The following is a 21,106-nucleotide window of genomic DNA, read 5'->3' as shown; positions in this document are numbered from 1 at the left end:
AAACCTGGGAATTATTGGTTGTTTTCTGAATATTCTTTTTCTACTCATTTTTTCATGAAAGGAGGCTATCATCCAGTGAAAATTGGTGATCTTTTCAATGGCCGGTATCATGTTATTAGAAAGTTAGGATGGGGACACTTCTCTACGGTCTGGCTATGCTGGGATATGCAGTAAGAAAACTATTTATTTCCATTCACTTTTCTCTTAATATGTTACTTTGTTTTGTTTGTGGTAACCTTTGGTTTACATGCATGATAAATGTATGTAAAAGTTTGCTATCTTATTATGCAGAAAGATCTCTGCAGTCTTATTTTGCTGTTGCTTAAGGATGTAGTTTATAAAAGCTCTTAGAAATAAGTGTAATTCTATTTTCTTTGAGAGATTAGCTTTGCTTATTGAATTTGCATGTTGTCTTGAACATGCGAGAGTAAGCTAATGTTTTTAGTTCTGTTGTATCTTTAATGAAAAAACATAATTATACCTTGATTGAATGATCAAACATGTAACCAAATTCCTCTTTTAAAGATAGTGGCATCAAGGAGACAAAATATTCAGTTAATCAGACTGTTAACAGAGTATTGTTAAAAGTTGTTTTTAAGTGTAAACTCAGTGTTTTCTGTCAGAATACATTAGGTTATAAAATATTCTATTTAATACTTCCCAACCTTCAAGGTATGCCTATTTTAGCTCAGAGCATGTGTTGAGTATGTTTTTGTTCTTTTCAAGGGGGAAAAGGTTTGTTGCAATGAAAGTTGTAAAAAGTGCCCAGCATTATACAGAGACAGCCTTGGATGAAATAAAGTTGCTCAAATGTGTAAGTATCACTCGTGCAGTACAGGGCTCAATACCAATAATAATAGTAATAATGAATTTTAAAAATCTAACAGGATATTGTTTTTAAACTTTTTTTACATATTTTTTTCTAAATAGCTGGCTTATTATGTATTACCATGATTTCTGAAGCTCAAAAATATTGTTCAACTTCATGTGGAAAGCTAACTAATTAGTACTCATTTTATAGTGTTTTTTTTTTTTTCCTAAAATGTCGGTGTTTACATTCTTGGTTTAGGTTCGTGAAAGTGACCCTAATGATCCCAACAAGGATATGGTTGTACAGCTAATTGATGACTTCAAAATTTCTGGAATGAATGGAATTCGTATCCTTTTGAAACATGGCATCTTCATTAAAAATGAATTACTGAGATAAGTAAGCATTTAGTTCTGGCTTTTTTCTAGTTAGTCTTACTTTAAATTTGTAATGTAGAAACACCACATATAGATAGATGCAAAAGGTAGTCCAACGTGTAATGCACTCACTGGAGCGAAAGTAGCTTAGCTTTTCTAAACATAATGCAAAAATAAAAATAAAAAAATTCTCATGTATCCTGTCATGGTCTGCTAGAACTAGAGATAGTTTACTGGAGTTTTACTGAAAAGATTTGTAATAACTGAGGCTTACAGGAAGTATGGTTTGCTCTGGACTAGTAAAGAGAAAGAACGTGTCAGTGTCACGAAGAAGCTTTTTTCTGTTTTCTTGTGGGAAGTGTGAAGGCATAGTGATTCTTCTCTTGTTTACATGATCTTCTTTTGGCCAGGTGTTAACCTCTTTTTTGGCAAAGGATTTAAAGCTTTATCTTCGAATGCTTCCTTTAAAAAAAAAAAAGAGACAAAGTAAAACATGACTGAATATTGTTCTCAGGGAAAATTTTTTGTCTGTGAATATATTTGATTTTAGAGTTGAGCTAAAGTGAGTTATCCTTGCTAATTATATTAGATGTTTTAGCAGCTTATTATATTACTGTGCTTTCATTTACTGTTACAGCTGGTATTTATGTGTATGCTTGTTGTGTCTTGGAGCCTTAATAGCAGACCTCATTGTTCACGGTGTCATACTACCAAACAAAGAGACAGTTACTGCTCTAGAGAGCTTAAGACTCGGTTGATTTTGGTGATGTGCCTTCAGTCTTCAGCAGATCAGGTTAAGATACTCTTCACCAAGTCTCATGCTCCAGGAGAGGAATCTAAGAGGTGACTGTTGGTAAATCTGAATGCCCACTAGAAAGCATCCTTTCAGGGAGAAGAGTGCAAGAGTTTTCAGCCCATCCATCTGTCTCTTAACATTAGTTATGAAGCCTTTGGGTTTGTGATAATTGAGAATAAGAGTGTGGGGACAAGTATTCTCACTTACAGAATGGGGTCTTAATTGCTTTCTTTCCCTCTGTTCCATTTTTGGTTTGTTTCCTGGTTGCTTCGGTAGTCAGCTAGCATGGCAGAAAGTTGCTTAAATGTGGGTGAGGTTAGTACAGTCTGCTTTTTTCCTAGGTTTTATCATCAAATTAAAGTGAATTAAAGTATACCATACAGTTGCCAGTAGTCATTTCAACCTGAATATAAACTCTGGTTAGGGTTTCTTGGTGCTTCTGTTGTGCTTCAAAAAATAGGTTTTAATTTATGGACTGAGATGCTTATTCAGAAGTATTTTATAAATATCTATTTTCTAACTATGTTCACAAAAAATAATGCAACTGAAGCACTTCAGGTCTTCAGCTGACAGCTGTACAATTGAAGAATAATTAAAGTAATTTTTAGAAATCAGAAATTTTGACTTACTGTTTTCATTGTAAAACACTACTGTGAAATAAGGAATAAGAAAATGTATTCATAACTACACATAGAAATAACTCTTATCTGTTTAACAGAGCAGTTTCCCAATAACATTCGTAAATTATTGCTAAGATCCACATGTATATCTACATCTATATTAAAGGTGAGAGCCATTCCTAAGAGTGAAGAGTAAATTTTGTTAGTGATATTATTTTGAAAGCATATCCAAATTTTTTATTTTTGAAATATAGGACCTAAGTTGACAAAGCCAAAAGAGACTGTGTACTAGTGAAAAATAAGGGTTCAGGTAGCTTTGTGTTAGCAGATTAAAACTGGACAGCTGATACTGATTTATTCTATTTCAGATTTACCTCCATGTTGAAAATTCTGGCAGTACAAAAGTTGTTTTATATGGAAGGCAAATGTTCCTGCCTTACTGAGAAGTACGTTTTTCAGAAAGGTGCAGTAAGACAGGAGGGGCTGATAACTGGACTCAAATTTAAATTACAGCTGGAAGTCTGTCAAAGTCGTAGCCACCAGTGAAAACATGATATCAAGTATCTTACGCTTTGAGTTTTCTTGTGAACAGTTTGTGCATCCTGAGTTGCATTACTTATTTGAGCAGTGGTTGGTTGCACTGATTATTTGAGCAACTCCTTTTTATCTTCTAGGGAAAAAAATCTTTGGTGCAGGTTCTTTTGGGAGGGAGCAGGTAACTGATTTTAATGATTTGCTGCTATTTGTTTCTGTTTTAAAAATGCCGTATTAGTGCTACATGAAGGTTATTGAGTTCAACAGGTTGAGAGAAATACAGTAATTTGAAAGTTACCATGCTCTGCCATTTCCAGCTTCTTTGGGCGAGTCACTAACTATCTGTTCCTTGGCTGTAATTTAAAATTACATATGCTGGATAGAGGCTTGATTATTGGTTATGGAATACATTTGAAAGTTAAAGCAAGACAGAAGAGAGGTGGGTGAATCCTTTGGATGGCTAATATCACAAAATGTCGTGGAGCTTCCAAACAGGGAAATTGTCAAGAACCATGTAGCACAGAGGAATGTGCAGAGCCATCGGCCTGTGGTGTGTCTCTGAAAACAGTTATCTTTCTCCTAGGAGCTGTGATAAGTGTTTATATACAGAGGGATTTTAACAGTGTGTGTTATGCTACACTAGACTGATAATTTTTTACCTACTTGTACATTTTAAAAAGATTGCAGTTACGATTTTTTCAGGAAATAACAGAATTCCCAAACTTATACACTTTGTGGTGTTTTCAGTAAATGCAGATTATTATGTTTGTCTGCACTGGATATTTATTAGAGCCTTAATAAATGTGTATTTTGAGTGTAGCGTTTTTTTAAATAAAAGATTCAGATAATCGCATAATGAAACAAGTGTTTGGAGAGACAAGTGAAAAAATAAAGAAGGAAACATTCCTGACATAAACAGACATTATAATAATTGTAATAAATTTATCTCCAGAAAATATACAGCATGAATTAAATGCCATAGAGCCTAAATGCTGCCACTCCAGAAGCAACAGAGATAGATCCAGAAGTGCTCTGTGTTGGCACCAGAGCTTTATTTCATTTAGCTTAACTAGTCTTTAATCCTCATCAGATTTCTAAACACTCCTGTAATGTATGTTTGTCGATAGATAATTACGGTAAGATTTTAGTCAAGAAAGAACAGCTTTAACTACTTAAGTCTGTCAGCTGATTAATGTTATGCTTGCTCTCACTTTTGCTGCTCTGCTCAGTTTCCCCTTTTTGACATTTCCCAAACCGCTTTGAAGAGTGTTTCATAAGAGGAATATCTGCTGGGTGGGCTTCAGGTATATTTTTGCTGGAGGACTTTTTGGACATACTCATCTGTCAGGATGTTGGTGCTGTAGGAAGATCCTGGGGCTTGCAAGGCTGGGTTCCTAATAGTTAATGCCCAGCTTTTCCTGAACACTTTGTTGTGGGCAGTCTGGCTTACAGTTAACATTTTGAGGTCAGGATAGTAAATAAGACAACAGTCACATTTTCGCATACCTACTCCAAACACTGAGTCTCCTGTATGTCTTCTCCCTGTCCCAGTTGCCCCCCCAGTACTGAGCATGCCTTGAGTTTGTCTGAGTCCTCCCAGCAAAATGTTGCAATCTTTTTTTTTCAGGTAGACAGCACTTCTCTTTCTTGTGGCTTTCCCTCTATTTGTCTGTCTCTGCCATTCCTCCTTGCATCTTCCTTCTGGGTGTCCTCCCTGTGCCTCTCAGCTATTCACTTCCCTACACCCCCTTCTCTTCTGCTTACTGGCAAGGCATAGCAATTCAGTAAGTGCAAGGAATGGCAGGAATGTGCATTGGAGAGTCTGCAGCAGCATCGGTCTGAAGGACTGTGGGCGGGTGTCCTAAATTTTGTTTCTGAGTACTGCAGTGTCTTGCCTTTCTGAAATCTGTGTTGCTGTAGCATTTTAACTTTGCTGTGTGGGCTAAGTTAATAAGCCCTGCAGAGCTAATGTGCTGTGCTCATCCTTTTTGATGGCTGCGTGCTTTACTAGTGACTTCTGTTCCGTAGGTATTTGTGTGGTAAGGTAACCAAGACCGTCTCCTCTTCTGAGTGGAACAGAGTTTTATAATATTCTGAGTAGACTTTATTGATATAATTGAGAAATTACTATTTGCTGTCTCCTAATACAGGAATTAAGGAACACGAGGTGAGATGAACAGGTAGCAGCAACCAAAATGTTGCAGTTCTTCACAATGTGCTTTGACCCATCTTGAGACCCTTTAACTTTGACCAGTCTTGAGACCTTTTAACTTTGGTCTAACTCCAGCATAGGAGATGTAGATTTTAAAACTTCAGTTAACTTCATGCATATAGGTAGGTACTTGAGAAGAATGTAAATAATAGACCAACAGACAAAGTAAGTCTCATTTTGACACAAGTCAAGACAGTGACTTTAAGATCATTGCCAAGACTCTAGTTAATAAAACTTAGAGAAGTTAGGTAAAATATCTCCCCTAACAGTGTAGTTCCCTGTGAATGGTCTCTGAAATACAGTCTCATTTAATCCATTGAGATTCTTCTGCAGTATCCATCAATTAATTCATATTCTGGTATTTGTATTACATTATTCTTTGCAAGGTTATAGTATCATGTAAAGCTTTTAACATTCCTTCTGATTTCCAGGGACATTAAGGTCTTTCCCAGCTCCTATTTGAGGATTAACTCAATATAGTCAAATTGTATAATTTCTTGCTGGAATGATGTGGATTATAAAAATTACAATTAGCTTGGATATCTGAATATTTTCTCGATAGAAAGATAACCGACCCAGGTATTAACTGTAGAATCTCTAACCTAGGAAGCCCTTGAACTACAAATCACTGGAAGTTCCTGTATCTTGTTTTTTCCTAATGCTCTTTCCTGATCATCTACTGTTGGCCTCTGTTGGTGGCCGATAGTAGATACTGGGGCAAATTAAACTTTTTGGCATTGTGTTTTTGCACGTTGCTTCTGAGTTCCACGTTTTCTCTGTTACTGAGTTTTTCGGTGATTGCCGTTATTCTCTGCAGGTAAAACTGTAGGTGGTAAGAGATCCATTCTCTTACTACTTTAGTCTTTGTTGTCAAGTGATTCTTAAATGAGCCTAATCAAAAAGATGTTTTGTATGGTTCCTTTTCTAAAACACTGTTGCTTCAGTCTTTTGTTGTTAAAACCTTCTATTCAAATAATTTTAAATTTATTAGAAAGTAGAGATAATAGGCCACATCAGTACTTTGAACTGTTTCAAAGGAAAGAAAAAAGTTATTTTTTACAATTACCTATTTCATTGTTCAGCCTAATGCTATTGTTAACATGTAGAAATAACTGACAAGATTTGCATAATTGAAATGTTTTATTTTAATTTGTTCTACATTTGGGCACTGTTCTTGTATGTGTTTATATATAATTGAAATGTAGTACCAAAGCATACACCATGCTCTGCTCATTTTAGGGGGAATTATTTTCATTCTAAATAGGGTGATGACTGCTTTAGCCAGTGTACAAACAAACATTTGCGTTGACCTCATCAACAAGTTTATTTGGAAATTGTCCTTAATTAGATCCCAGATGTCTGTATGGTCTTTGAAGTACTTGGACATCACCTCCTAAAATGGATAATCAAGTCCAATTATCAAGGCCTTCCCATCCGTTGTGTAAAAAGTATAATTCGACAGGTAAGATTTGTTAATGTTTTAATTAGGCTTTTCTACCACTGTTAACAGTTTGAAGGTTAAAATGATGATATTTCAACTGAACTCTTACTAATGAATATTCAGATGATTAAGGGATTGGAGCATCTCACTTATGAGGAAGGGCTGAGAGAGCTGGGACTCTTTAGCCTGGAGAAGACAAGGCTGAGGGGAGACCTTATTATGGCATATCTAAAGGGTGGGTTGAAGGAGGATGGAGCCAGGCTCTTTTCAATGGTTCCCAGTGACAGGACGAGGGGTAATGGGCACAAGTTAGAACACAGGAAGTTCTGTTCAAATACACGGCAAAACTTCTTTACGGTGAGGGTGACAGAGCAGTGGCACAGGCTGCCCAGGGAGGTTGTGGAGTCCCCTTCTCTGGAGATTTTCAAGACCCGCCTGGATGCAGTCCTGAGTAATGTGCTCTGGGCAATCCTGCTTTAGCAGGGGAGTTGGACTAGATGATCTCTAGAGGTCCCTTTCAACTCTGAAAGTTCTGTGATTCCGTAATGAATATGTAAGATAAGATAATTGTACTGGTAACCCCCAGTGAGGGGTTGCAAGAGCATCTTTCTGGATAGCCACCATTTATGTCTGTATTTAAGTTTTTGTAGAGTCAGGGGGCTAACAAGATGAAACAGTACAGAACATTTCACTGGGAAAATGTTTTTTCAAAATATGTTCTTTTGCTATACTACAAAAATCAAATTGCTGAAAGGTGATTTTAAGGAGAAATAGTCTTTCAGCAAGTAAAAAAAAATCATATATATGTCTGATTTTGTATGTACTGTTAATCTATGTGCAGTTAATACCTACAAATGACAAAGAAAGTATTTTGGCACTTAAGTAACTTGTATTGCCTTTATCAATACTACGTCTATTTTACTAATTAATTGCTGTTAAAGTAGTTACTTTCTTTGTAATTATTATTGTGTGTCAACTGGTGAATATCAGCCTGTCAGCTCTTTAATCAGAATTAGTTAAATAACTGGTTGATGCAGTTGTTAGTATACAGTTGAAATTTTAGTTTCATTAATTTCTGTACAACTAGGTGGCTCAGATACTAGAAATGAGCTGTAGTATTGCAGGGCTCCAGCCAAACTGAGCTGCCTGCTAAGAAATGGGAACGTATGTATCTGTATTATACATGCATATAAATATCCACTGTTTTCAGTAAATGTTGTCATTTTTTTGGTTGGAATGTTTTCACTTTGGTTGCACCATTGTCCTGGAGTTTAGCTGAAACCTGAGCAATTACAATGTAGTTTCTTGATACACCAGGTTTAATAGCAAAGCCAGGTTGAGGAGCTCCCTGCTGCAGTTTACTCTTAGCTCAGTTACACTGCCTGTTTGCAGAAACAGGCTGTAAACCAGACCACTGAGTGGATCCAAGCTGAAAACAACCCCTTTTTGGAAGGAAGGTGAGAACTTCTGAACCTAGTTTCACAGCACCTTTGCCAACAAGCTCCTGTAACCTAGCAGAGGACTTTCAGGTGGCATCTTCAGGAATGGTGACCACAACCCAGTGACAAGTGGGGTCAGCAAGGACAGGGACCTGAAGGACAGAATTATGGGAGAGGCTCTCAGGTCTTTCTCTGATCGTCACAGCTGAGCGACCAGACTCAAGTGGCATGTACAAATGCATGTAGCATGGGGAACAAAGGACAGGAATTAGAAATCCATATGTGGTTGCAGAGCTATGACCTCAGTGGAAGTGCAGAGGTGTGGTGGGTTAGCTCAGATGCCTGGTGAGCAGAAGTAGCCTAGTAAAGGATGGCCAGGGAAGAGGGATTGAGCTTAAATGCTTGAATCTTTGCTGTAGAATGGGTTGGGGTCAGAGGGGAGACCAACAAGGCTGACATCACGGTATGTATCTGCTACAGGCTGCCAATGTCAGAAGTAGATAAGAAGGTTCTTATGGGGGACTTTTAACCACCTTGATATCTGCTCTGATGGGGCACATGCAGTCAAGGAGATTTCTGGAGTGTGTTGAGGAAAGTTTCTCAGTATGGGGTGAGCTGTATCTCACCAAGGAGACAGGTCGGAGATGCACCTTGCTGGACTGGTTATGAATATGGAAGAACTAGCTGAAAATGTGAAGATTGATGGCAGCCTTGGCATGAGGGGTCCTGGTAGACAAGCCGAATATGAGTCAGTGGTGGGGTCCTGTGATGGCAAAAGCTAACAATGTAGTAGGCCCCATTAGCAAGAGTGTAGGAAGCAGAATGAGGGCTCTCTCTTAGCACTTCAGGGACTATCTACAGTTTTGGGCTCCAAGCGCAATACGTTGGCTTATTGAAATGAGTCCAGTGGAAGGCCACCAAGAGGATGAGGGAGCTGCAACGTATGTTGTATAAGAGGTCTTGGGAGAACTGGTTTGTTCATTTTTAAGAAGAAAAGGCTAATGAAGGGAGAAGCTTTTGATGTCTTCAGCACAGATAGAGAAAATGGAGCCGGACTTCTCTCGTCGATACACAGAGATAGGACAAAAAGCAATATACAGGAGTTGCAAACAGAGAAATTCTGGTAGTGAGGGTGATCAGGTGCTGGAACAGGTTGTCTACAGTGTTACACAGTGTTACACAGTCTGCATCTTAGGGCATAGCCAGAAATAAACTGGATAAAGGCTCTGAGCAGGTTGGTCTGATTTTGAGGTTAGATGCAACTTTGAATTTAGTATGACTTAGACAGGGGGGGTTTGAATCACACAATCTTCCAACATAAATTACTCTTTGAAGGTAAGCAAAGATGAAAATTCCAAGTAATTCGAGCACTTGATACCTGAAAAAAGAGGATCAGGTTAGTCCTGAAAGATTAGAAAGGTTTCATTTCTGTGAGGTTGGAATGAACTGTTTGGACTAGTGAGAGTGGCATAGACTGGTAAGACTTCCAGGTTGTTCATCTCATTACAGATAATACAGATCCTTATCCTTTCTTCTACTTAGACAGAATTTGTGCCACACATGTTCTAAAAACTTATTTATGAAACTTGAATATGAAACAATTCAATTATTGCACTGGTGTTACTGTACAGCAAACCATTTTGTTTCAGAAAGTATTATAATTCCATGCTACAATTGAAAAGGAATTTTTTATGCTATGATTTGGAAGATTAGTAAGAAATTTCATTTTGCTTTTAAGCAGGTTTTTTTCCCCAGGTTAGAGTTATATGAACTGTCGTGCAAGAGAAGACCCTGCAGAGTTTAAAAAAGGCCTAGTTGTTGCAGTTCCTTTTTTTGCAGCGGAGATGATTGGAAGTGTCCATTTATTTAATTCTGGAATCCTTACTTTGGGTTGTAAAATGTATAGCATCAGTCTCTTCTGAGAGGATGATGTTCTGAAACAGACGCTGAAATGAGCATCAATGAAAATTTTCACTTCTGTTTTCATCTACAATATAGTAAATAAACTATTTAATGGGTCAATATGATGTGGCTCCTTGAATGAAAAAGAAAGAGAAAGTGAATATTAATTAGAAACTGCAAATGATGACAGTTTCTTGATGTGAAACTAACCATTTGACCTTTACAAGGGAAAAAATTAACTTTCTAATTTACATTTTTTATTATAGTAATGGGATGGGTAGTAATATTTCAGTCACATTACCCATTTCACTTTTTTCCTTTCTCATTGTACAAATAAAAAAAACTAGGAGCATTTTCCCTGTTTTCCATCATCTCAGGGCACGGTGCAAAGCATGTCCATGTAGTATACATTTCCTTAATGGTTTAGTGATATAATGTACTTCCAGTTTTTAGGATGAAGCAGCCTGATCCACATTGTAAGACTGCTAAGAATATTCTTTCTAATTATAAAATTCTAGCAGAATGGTCCTATGGTAACTTGTGGAACTGACTGGGATTCTAAAAAGTACTCTGTTTTCTTTATTTATATTTTTTTCCAAAAAAGATTCTTCACCCAAAGTAAAGACAAAGCTGTCACCCTAATGCTGTTACTTAAAAGAGGGAAAGGCTATCTTTATAAAGTGGGAGATATCAAATCTACTTTCACATTAATTTCACTGCTACACATTTCAGTGGAACAGATATTTTTTTCTTCTGAATGTTTATGGCTTTCAATATGCTCTGGAATCTTTTTTTGTTGTTGTTGTTGGCATTAGAGTTACAGACATTCTGTGATAATTTCTAAGACGGTCTGCAGTGTAGTGGGGGGAGGGAAGAGACCATTATAATCTGTCTTCATATTGCTATTGCTGTTAGTGCCTCTTCTAAAATTTGAAGTCACTTAACCACTAACTACCTTCCCAGTATAAGCCAATCTTTCTGTAATGTTTCTTACTTTGATACATACTCTTATGTTCTTTCAGTTGCTTTGGCAAGTAGTCAGGCATATCTTGGATCTGCAGGAAAAAAAATCCAGATTATCAAGAATGCAACAGTTTTTAGGTGTACCATTCGCACTGGCACTGAGTTGTGCTCAAGTGAACATTCGGTTTTTATATAGGCACATAAAGAAAGCTTTTCAGAAAGGTTGCTGTTCCAGTCTAGCTCCAGAACTGGAGAAAGCAGAGCTGTGCGTTTGAGGTGTTTCTAGGATACATTAGCCTGAGTGTAAATATCATACGCATGCTACTGCTCCTCTTCTCTTACCCGAGCTACCTTGTGTGCTGGATGGATGTACTGGTTCTGGCACTAGCTCAGGACTGGGTGGTAGACTAACGTATTTGTATTCTGTTATTTTGAACCAACACATTTTCTTTTGAAGTTCACCTTAACTAGTTATGTCTTAAAGGATCCTGAGAGCAAGGAGCTTGCTAATTTATTTATAAAATACTTAGAATGGCAGGATGTTCTTGTATCTGGAGCTCATGAGTCTGGAGATCTGATTCCTGCTGCAGGTCATTCTCTGAAAATCTAAAGAAGTCTCTGAAGTGGAGTTAGCTAGGTTTCTGGGTTTTTTCTTTCTGATATTTTACTACAATATTTATGTATGTTATCGTAGCGATAGCTTGTTTTACGCTGTTACATTATTCTCTTCTGAATAATTCTAATAATTGACTCCCACAGTTTATCATATCTCGGTCTTACCTAAAATATTTGTAAAGCCACACAAACTGTTGTTTTCCTGTTCAAGTCAGAATTTGAGAAATTTTTTCATTGTGTAAAAATCATGTTTTAATTTTTGTCCCAGAATGAGTTTTTAAGACTTTGGATATGTAGGTTTGATAGGAGCTAGCAGGATTTAGCCTGCAGAGTATGAAAGACTAGTGGAAAAACACGTGACAAATACAGGTAGACAAGTCCTTATGCGATGTCTCGGTCACATTAAAAACTGAATTACTATTGGAATTCTAACAAAACTATAGTTAGTATTTCATCCCAACAACACATTTCCCTTTTTGCTTTTTATTATAATCAATTGTAAGATGGTTGTTCACAAACCAGACTTCAGTTACAGTATGCAGTACTTGCAGTGGTTTTTTTTGAATAATTGTCTTTTAAACAATGAACCACTGAGGATCAGCCTTTCTGACTGAGCAGCCAAATTCCTTTTTGAAAGGAAGATGTATCAGGTTTTTTTCACATGTGCAGATCAACTAAAGAGCACTTGGAAATGGAAGTCTGAGAACAGGTTGCTGTCATCAAGACAACTCATCCAGCCAGTGTGATACTCATAAAAGTCTCAATAATTGGGTTTATGAGCTAAATTAATTATCCTGTCAGACCACATATGGACTGAAGGCAACCGGTTGAACATCTCTGTACTACTAATAAGTATATTTAGCTTTGTCTGAGTGATTAAAATAAATTGTTTAAAAAATCCTTTTGTAATTAGGTACTTCAAGGTCTAGATTATCTACACAGCAAGTGCAAGATCATTCATACAGATATAAAGCCAGAAAACATTTTGATGTGCGTGGATGATGCCTATGTTCGTAGAATGGCTGCTGAAGCTACCGAGTGGCAGAAAGCTGGTGCTCCTCCTCCCTCTGGCTCAGCAGGTATGATAGTGTATTTAAATGATATGTATTAAAGTTCCGTAAGTATATTAATGCTAATAGTATATTATATAATGAAAATTAACATTTTAAATAAATGCATGTGAAAAATGCACGTCTAGTTAATTCTTATTTGTGCTCTGGATTCTATCAGGGAAATGCTTTCTTCTAGTTTTGCACATTCAAGTTTTCAGGGTCCCCAGAGAGAGAAAAAGATTTATTGGTATAAACTTACTGTCCTCACCCCACAAGCTTTAAAGGCTGGGTTCTAGCCACGCTGGAGCCTTGCGTCTCTAATATTGACAATAATTAATAGTGTTACGTAAATTATGTGTCTATTTCCATTACAAGTTCATCGGTGTCCTTGTGAAATTGTCTGCCTTCTCATCGGTTATAACTTATTCTCAGAATGCAATGAAAAGTCTTAGAGTCCATAGTTTTTCACCCTTGAAAATGGCTTTTATTGTACCTAACTGAATTCCTGATAAACCCTTCTCCCTAGTACTGTAGTGAAATGTTTTGCGTTAAACTTGCCAAGAGTTTAGATGGGAGTTGTACATTATGTTTAGCTAGGAGAAACCAAGGTAAAGAAGTTCACAGCAATCAGTACAGACAAACAAGGAGGAACTGTGGCTTTTCTAGTAGTGATCTTTAGTACCATGGTTGCTGTTTATTTGCCAGTCCAACACACCAGCTACAGGCAGTGGAGAAATAATAACATTTAAATACCTTTGTAATATTGTCAGAAAATATATTACAGATTAAAATCTCTGAGGTATAATAAAATACCTGCTATATCAGGAACAAATATTGTGGTCAAAATCCATAAATATTTCACATTATTATATATGTTAACATGCAAAATCTTAGAAATTGTGACTATATTGTGTTGAATTTTACATAATGTGTAATCACGTAGCTAAAAGCTGGATGTTATTTGTGTGGGAAGTAACTTGATTTTGTTCATGCAGACTTTATGTTGCTTCCTGACATTAAAATAAATATTCTTTTAAGGAATACACTTTGTTCTTGGCAAATTGTAATTAAATCTATGGCTTTCCACACAGGAGCTGAAGATGTATTTTCTTTACAGAATTTCAAGAATAGGTTCTGCATAATTGCCCTTTTTAGAGCAGCTTTGGTACTCAAGTTTAAGAACCTTAAGTTAATCTTTTTGAAAACCTTGCCCTCTCAGGGGCATACAAGCAGTTTTTTCCCTGAACTTAGTAGCAGGAGCTGAACTTACAAAAGAACTCTGAAGTCTCAACTGTCTCTGTTTTTTATTTTGCACTTGTTAATTGCCATATGCCTGTGTGTCTGAAGAAGTTCGTGAGGGGTTCTCCTTCCCCATTCAGTTCCTCTTTCTCACTTCCACTTTGCCTCTGTCTCCCATATTTGGTTATTTTTATTGGTTTTGATTATTTAGGGGTGGTTGTGTGGCTTGTATTGCTGTTCTGTACATTTTCACAGTTAGTATTGTGATCTCATCAGACCTAGTCATTGATGGTATCCTTCTGAGATGTTTAGGAAGAGGTCCATGCTGGAGATGATTTTTTTATGGTGGTGTGCTTTTTGCCATAGGAACTTCTTCATGCCTCCAGTCCTAGCAATCAGACTATATTGTTTCATAACTAAGGAAATAGGAATATTTGACTTTTCTGTTGAGTACAACACTTAGTCGTCTTTGTTGATATTCCCTGAATTATGTAAAATCTATCTATACCTGCTCAGTCAGCTGACTACATACATTTCATCTGTGACGACTCTGCAGTCACTTAATGTTTTCTGTCCAGTCTTTACTGATTCAGACTTTCCTTTCTGACTCTCATTAACTCTCCACCAACCACAACAGAGTGAACAGAAATTGATGCTAGCTCCTTCCAATTCCAGATGCTCTAATGGAGACATCAAATGATTTCAGGCAGCAGGTACTTGTAAAGAGTAAAAAAACTGACTAAAAAAACGAAATCACTGCATTTACTTAGTTAAGAATATTTTTACATAGTTTATACTACTTTCTGCTTTTATAGAGTTGTTTTTGTAAAAATGTACCTTTAAAATCTTTTTTTTCTTTTTAGTGAGTACAGCTCCACAGCAAAAGCCTGTAAGTATTGTTACGTAATTCAAATTAACTATCTTATTTTCTGTGTTTCTGTAGGTATTAATAGCTATTAGGCTGTTGGTAGTCTCTACCCTTTTTAAAAGCTTCCTTTGAATAAAGCTTTTATCTTTCAAAGAGCACTCTACTTTTAATGTCTTTGGCCTTACTGGTTTTAAGCACAGTATTTCTCTGATGGAAACTCTCATAGACTTATAATTCTGTAGCTGTGTCAAAGAAAGTTAAGCATTGCCATTTTCATCTCTTGAGGAACAATCCATTCCATTCAAATCCTGACAAAAATGGGTGCACGCACTAAATATCATGCATTGCAGATAGCTTAAGGACTTTAAGGTCTTAATCATCAAAGCCTTAAAGGAGAGGTTTTTTATGAGGTTTGAAAAATCTTTTTGCCATATACGTATAGCAAATAACCACTGATAATACAGCTGTTTAGAAATATCTAAGGTCAAACCTGTTTCCTATGTCTATATGTACAGAAGATACATAATTTCATTTGGCATACAACATGGGTGAAAATTAATAGGATTGTCAAATTAACTGTCTTGTTTTGACTGTCCCATAGCTTCTTTTGAAGATAACAGGATTTACAGATAAACCTTTGAGAAAATAATATTTCCCTTTGTTCCCTGTACTGTATTTTTGAATTACATGATGATTTCTTACTGTGATATCTAAACAGTGAATGAAAACTGGATAGATCTAATTTATCAAATAGTAAAAATAGAAGTCAAAATTCAGTTAAAATGTAAGAAACTGTTTCAGTCCTAGCTCAGATGTGTTAATTTTTCTTTTCCTTGCTATTTTACCTGAGTTTTTCAATCCTTATGTTATATAAAACGTGAAACTTTTCGTAATGGCCATCTGTTGTGTGTGATTCATATGTTTTGGGCCCGAAGTGAATAATAAAAATGCTTTTTTTTTCACAGGAAAGTAGTTGAACAACACAGGATTTATTTAACATTCTGTAGCATTTTCCATGTCTGGCTTTTTCGTTTCATTTTTCTCAGTGTACTTTTGCTGGTCATTATCTGCATTGTACAGAGAGAGAAATAATGTATAAAATTTATATGTAAATAACTAGATATGATAGCAGAATATCTTCCACATGCAGTATCATCTGTTGATCTAAATTGACATTTAAGATTATTGTGCTAGTAGAGTTTATAGGATCGTAGGAATTTTACTATGGCATCTTCGATGTATTTTGCTCTTACATCTTTTTACATGGTTGTTTATTAGATACAAAACTATGTAAAATTTTAATAGCTTTTTTTCTTTGTATAGCCCTACATCATTCTTGATTTGAAGTAAGATGCAAAAAGCAACGTATTTATTATATTAATTGCCATCCAGTATTTTCAAATAAAAACTAATCATACTGCAAGTGAATTTAGTGTGAGATGTGTTGAGAATAATTAGGTGGGTTTTTTTGTTTTGTTTTCTTTTGTTTGTATTAATATTTTAGGTTGGAAAAATATCCAAAAACAAAAAGAAAAAACTGAAGAAAAAACAGAAGAGACAAGCTGAGCTGTTAGAAAAACGCCTGCAGGAAATAGAAGAACTAGAGCGAGAAGCCGAAAGGAAAAAAATAGAAGAAAATGTAACTTCAGCTGTACCATCAAATGAACAAGAAGATGAGTACCACCCGGAGGTGAAACTAAAAACAGCTGATATAGAAGAGGTAGTAGATGAAGAACCTGGAAATGATGATGGTTAGTATTCTTGCTTTTATGGACCCTGAATTTGCTGTTTCAGTGGGGAAAGTAATTGCAGTATTGCATCTGATGCAATGAACAAAATCTCCAGACTTTCCTAGGTCATTAAGTTTAATTTTCTCCTGTAGGTAAAATCATACTACAAAGTCTAAAAAGGAAAAGTCAAACCTGCTATAGAAGTGAATAAAAACTTCCATGGCAATCTAGCTATCCAATCCCATGAAAAGTGCACGTAGAAAATTCAATAGAACAGTCAGTTGTCATACCATATTAAGTGGCATAACACCAAGTATCTTGGTGAGATAGAGGAAGAATAAGATGAATTTGTATTCGATAACATCAATGTAGTTATAGTCATCCATACTTTCCCCTTTTCTTGTTCCAGTGTTTGTTGTAATGATCTATTCAGGTAATGATAATTGCAGCTTCTTCACCAGAATTTTTAAAATGTCTTGTTAAAATTCTTGTTTAGTCCTGGTGGTTTGGAGCATAATTGTTATCATCCAACTCTGCTCTGGCTTCCCTGGTTTTCTTGTTAACTCTCTAATTCTGATAAAAATGTAACTACTGAGACTGTCTGTCTTTTGGTTTGGTTTAGTTTTGTTCTGCTCTTGCTGTGAATTTTCCTGCCTCTGTGGTGTTTGACGCAGATTGTGTTACAGATTTGTAATGCTTGCTTTCCAGACCTCATCTATCTTCCCTTCATGACATTCTTCTCTTCTGAGTTGTTCCCTCCTGAACCACTTCCCATTGTTTATTTTTTCCAACAGCCTTACTAGTTCTTTCTTTCACCTTTAATTTAGATTTTTAAGGTCTTTCCATATTTCAGTGATACTCGGTGTTTCCTTGTGTGATATGTCAGAAGTCAAGTAGTTACTGAAGAGTTAAAAATTATGACTGCCTAATTTCAAATGGTATATTGATGTATGATCTAATGTGTTGCTCATTGAAATTATTCAGGTGAAGCAGATGATCAGGATGAAAAAGAAGACACAGAGAAAGAAAACACTGAAAAAGATGACGATGTTGAGCAGGAACTTGTCAACACTGACCCTACAGACCCTAAGTGGATAGAATCCCCCAAAACAAATGGCCATATTGTGAACGGTCCATTCCTATTGGAACAACAGATTGAAGATGAAGATGAGGATGAGGAAGAATGTCCAAATCCAGAGGAGTATAATCTTGATGAGCCAAATGCAAAAAGTGATTACTCATATAGCAGCTCCTATGAACAGTTTAATGGTGAATTGCCAAATGGACGTCATAAAATTCCTGAGTCACAGTTCTCTGAATTTTCAGCTTCAGTGTTCTCTGGGGCTCTAGAGTCTGTAGCTTGTGGTTCTGCTGTTTCTGAAGGATCAACTGTAACCGAAAGAGAGGAGAGCAGCCCATCTCATGACAGGAGCAGAACAGTCTCAGCTTCAAGCACTGGGGATTTGCCAAAAAGTAAGTATTCCTCAGTGGCATATACCATGCTGGAAGTCTCTTGGAGCTGTAGGTGATGTCTTATGAAGAATGAGCAGTGGGGTTAAACCCTACGTATATGTATTATCTGTGTTCAGTGACACATGTATGCAGATTTTACATTTTATTTGTTTGGGGCATTTTGGTGAAAATTCAGTACCAAGCCTTATGGGTAGGCTGTCACACGCTTCTTTCAGTAACACAAAAGAATGTTTCATTAACAGACAAGAACTCTTATCACACCATTTCCCTGACTTTGATTGAACACTAGGTCTAGCACTTCTCTGTGACGTTTACTTTTCTCTACCTACAGGTTAGGTGTTCTAAATGTTTTTTAGTTTCTGGGTTGATGCCAAACCTACTAATGTCCTAGCTTGCTTTGTGCTTGAGTCTGAAGATTGCCCACTTAAAACATGGTGCCTGTGTGCCCACCTCTGCAGTCAGAGAAATCTGTGCCCACTGCTTCCAGATGCTCTCTTTCCTAGGCACTCTCCAGACTTGGGGAGGGAGGTGGGATACTGGGTCGATTAACCATAGCTAGGGTTGGGTTACAGCTGCAGCCTACTATTGGGAACCCTTTTTTTATTGCTGGCTGATTTCATCTTCTTGGTTTCATCTACACTGAACATCTTGCTCATTGAATTGTACATTGTATGAATGCAAAATCTCAATTATGATTATTTTAAATTTAGTATTTAATCTTAGAAGACTTTTAGCAAAAAGGCAGAGCAGATATCTAAAAATGAAGAGGAGGCATTTAAGTTAGTTTTTTCCCAAAGCATTTTGGTGAATTTTGGCCTCCTAGGAGCACGTTTCAAGGAGAAGCAAATGTATTAGTTTTGAATGGCTTTTAGAAATAGAAGGGGAGGGGGGAGGTTTGAGTTGTTGATGGAAGAGCTTGCCTGGTAGTATGAGTGTGTATTACATTTTAAAAAAGAGACAAATAAGTGAAATATGCAGTGGTAAGGTTAAGAAAAAATTGTAGTAGTCTCATTAAAGGCAATAGTTTAGCTAAGGTTACTTTAAGTAAATCAGATTATTTTTCTTGCATTCAAACCTGGGAGTTACCTGAAAGCAGCTTGGAACACAATACAAAAGCATTCTTGTTAAATTAAAAAAAAATCTGCCATTGTAAATTTTAGGAGGAAAGCAGAACTGTGATTTAAAAAAAAAATATGCTGTAGAGCTGTTTTTAAGGGGATCAGATAAGTTATTGTAGATGAAATATTTGTATTGACAGGTCAGTCTATACAGAAAAGAGAAAAGGAAGTTTATAGTTGGAAGTAAGTATTATTCCCATAATTAAAGGGCAGAAGACGATCATTAGATCATGTAACCTGACTTCCTTTTATAACAAGCCAGTAGTACATCCTCTATTAAGCCCAGTAGCCTTTATGTTTTGTTTAAAACCTATTTTCCAAAAAGATACCTGCTCTTGATACAGACAAATGAAATGATAAAAAAAAATCTAGTGTGATTGAAGTGTGTTCCACTGGTCAGTACTCAGAATTGTTGGTAGCAAGTTTGTATTTGTCTGGCTGCAGCTTCTAAGTGTTACTTCATGTTATATCTTTTCTCAGTCATATTTAAAATTTTTGTAATATGCTGTATTTTCATTCATTAATGGTTCTTTTCTGTTTCAAACAGTTCCTCTCTTAACCTTTTGTTAAAACTTAACAAGATGAATTCTTTGTCTCTGTAAGGCATGTTGCCAACTCTCAACTCATTAAGGCTTTTCTGTATTCAGTGTGGTTTTGGACATTTAAATTCTGGCCACCAGAGCTGCTCAGATCCAAAACTTTTGCCTGTAAATCCTGTTTATTTAAGACATGAAAGGTGAAATCTAGGTGCCATTGCAAAGAGCTGGATCTTTGCCATTGAATTAAATAACTCCAAGGTATTACGCATAGGTTTTATTTATAGTGCCAGTGGCTAAATGATAAATATATGGGTTTCAACTTTAATAAAGAAAATACTGAGAGACTAAATCTGTAAACGGATAGAAGAAAATGAGATAGCTTGGGATAAGATCACCAAGCCTGCATCAACATTGTCGCAGATGAAGTCACTAAATTTAAATAGAGACATACTGAAAAATGCAGTCGAGTGTATTTCTTTAAGACTCTAGAAGAGCAATTCACACAGTTTATTACAGAGTCTGACAGGTAAGATAATCTGCAGGTAGGCAAGAAATGTAAAGTAAAATACAACTGAGTAGAGCTTTATTTCTGGAAAATGCCAAGATTCAGGATATTAAGTCTTCCAGTCCATCTTCTTACACTCTGTACTCCCTTAAACAATGTACAGGAGGTTCCTAGATGTCTGGTAGCCTTCTCCTTTGTGCTGCTGGCAATATATAGGCAGAAAGCCTCTACTGCTGTTTTCCTGGGGTGATGTGTAAAAATCCTCATGCCTCCAGAGAGTAGAGCTGGTTTTGTCATCATAGGACCAGTTTATCTCCAATAGCCAGAGAAACAAACCTACTTTATTCCTCCTTGATCTTATCTCATCAGGAGCAACTTACAGATCTTTTATGCAAAAAAAAAGAAGATAGAGTGTAAATTCAGCCATAGCGCACTTCTTCCTCAGAAAGAGAAGCTGAACTTACTAATATATGCCATCAGTAATAATGTTGGGTTAAACAGTAATAAAACAGATTAAGGTATTTAGAAAGAAGAAAGATACAAGAGTTGCAGGCTATTCAATACTTTCAAACGGTGCTACTTTTTCACGGTAACTTTAGTGCCTTTTTCTTATATAGAAGTAAACTTTATTTGTTCCTCTCTGTCTAGACATTGCTATACATTATTATGTAGCATGGTCTCATCGTACTTTTTCAGGATGCTTGCCTCATTCAGTGCACAGACCCATTTCTGTTAAGTTGGTGAACAGCTATTAAGTTTTTATCTTTTTCAAGTTTTCACTGTGTGACCAAATGCCCTTAAGATAGATCTATTAATTTCCTCATGACTCTTCTCCCCATTCCAGTGTTTGAATGTTTACTAAGTATACTGTCATG

At 36.4% G+C, this 21,106-nt stretch overlaps 1 protein-coding gene across 3 annotated transcripts in view; it reads left to right on the top strand.

Moving 5' to 3' along the window:
• Positions 1 to 21,106, top strand: part of SRPK2 (SRSF protein kinase 2) — a 100,144-nt gene that overhangs the window by 58,500 nt on the left and 20,538 nt on the right. For all 3 annotated transcript variants that reach the window (XM_082498828.1, XM_082498827.1, XM_082498829.1), the window contains exons 3-10: positions 62 to 170; positions 727 to 814; positions 1,070 to 1,157; positions 6,703 to 6,809; positions 12,621 to 12,786; positions 14,862 to 14,887; positions 16,371 to 16,617; positions 17,581 to 18,069. In XM_082498828.1, coding sequence (XP_082354954.1) covers positions 62 to 170; positions 727 to 814; positions 1,070 to 1,157; positions 6,703 to 6,809; positions 12,621 to 12,786; positions 14,862 to 14,887; positions 16,371 to 16,617; positions 17,581 to 18,069 — 1,320 coding nt within the window. The remainder of the gene's footprint in view (positions 1 to 61; positions 171 to 726; positions 815 to 1,069; positions 1,158 to 6,702; positions 6,810 to 12,620; positions 12,787 to 14,861; positions 14,888 to 16,370; positions 16,618 to 17,580; positions 18,070 to 21,106) is intronic.

The sequence above is a fragment of the Vanellus vanellus genome (assembly GCF_965231255.1).
Source record: "Vanellus vanellus genome assembly, chromosome: 1".
Classification (NCBI taxonomy): domain Eukaryota; kingdom Metazoa; phylum Chordata; class Aves; order Charadriiformes; family Charadriidae; genus Vanellus; species Vanellus vanellus.
This window is presented reverse-complemented; position numbering and strand designations above follow the sequence as displayed.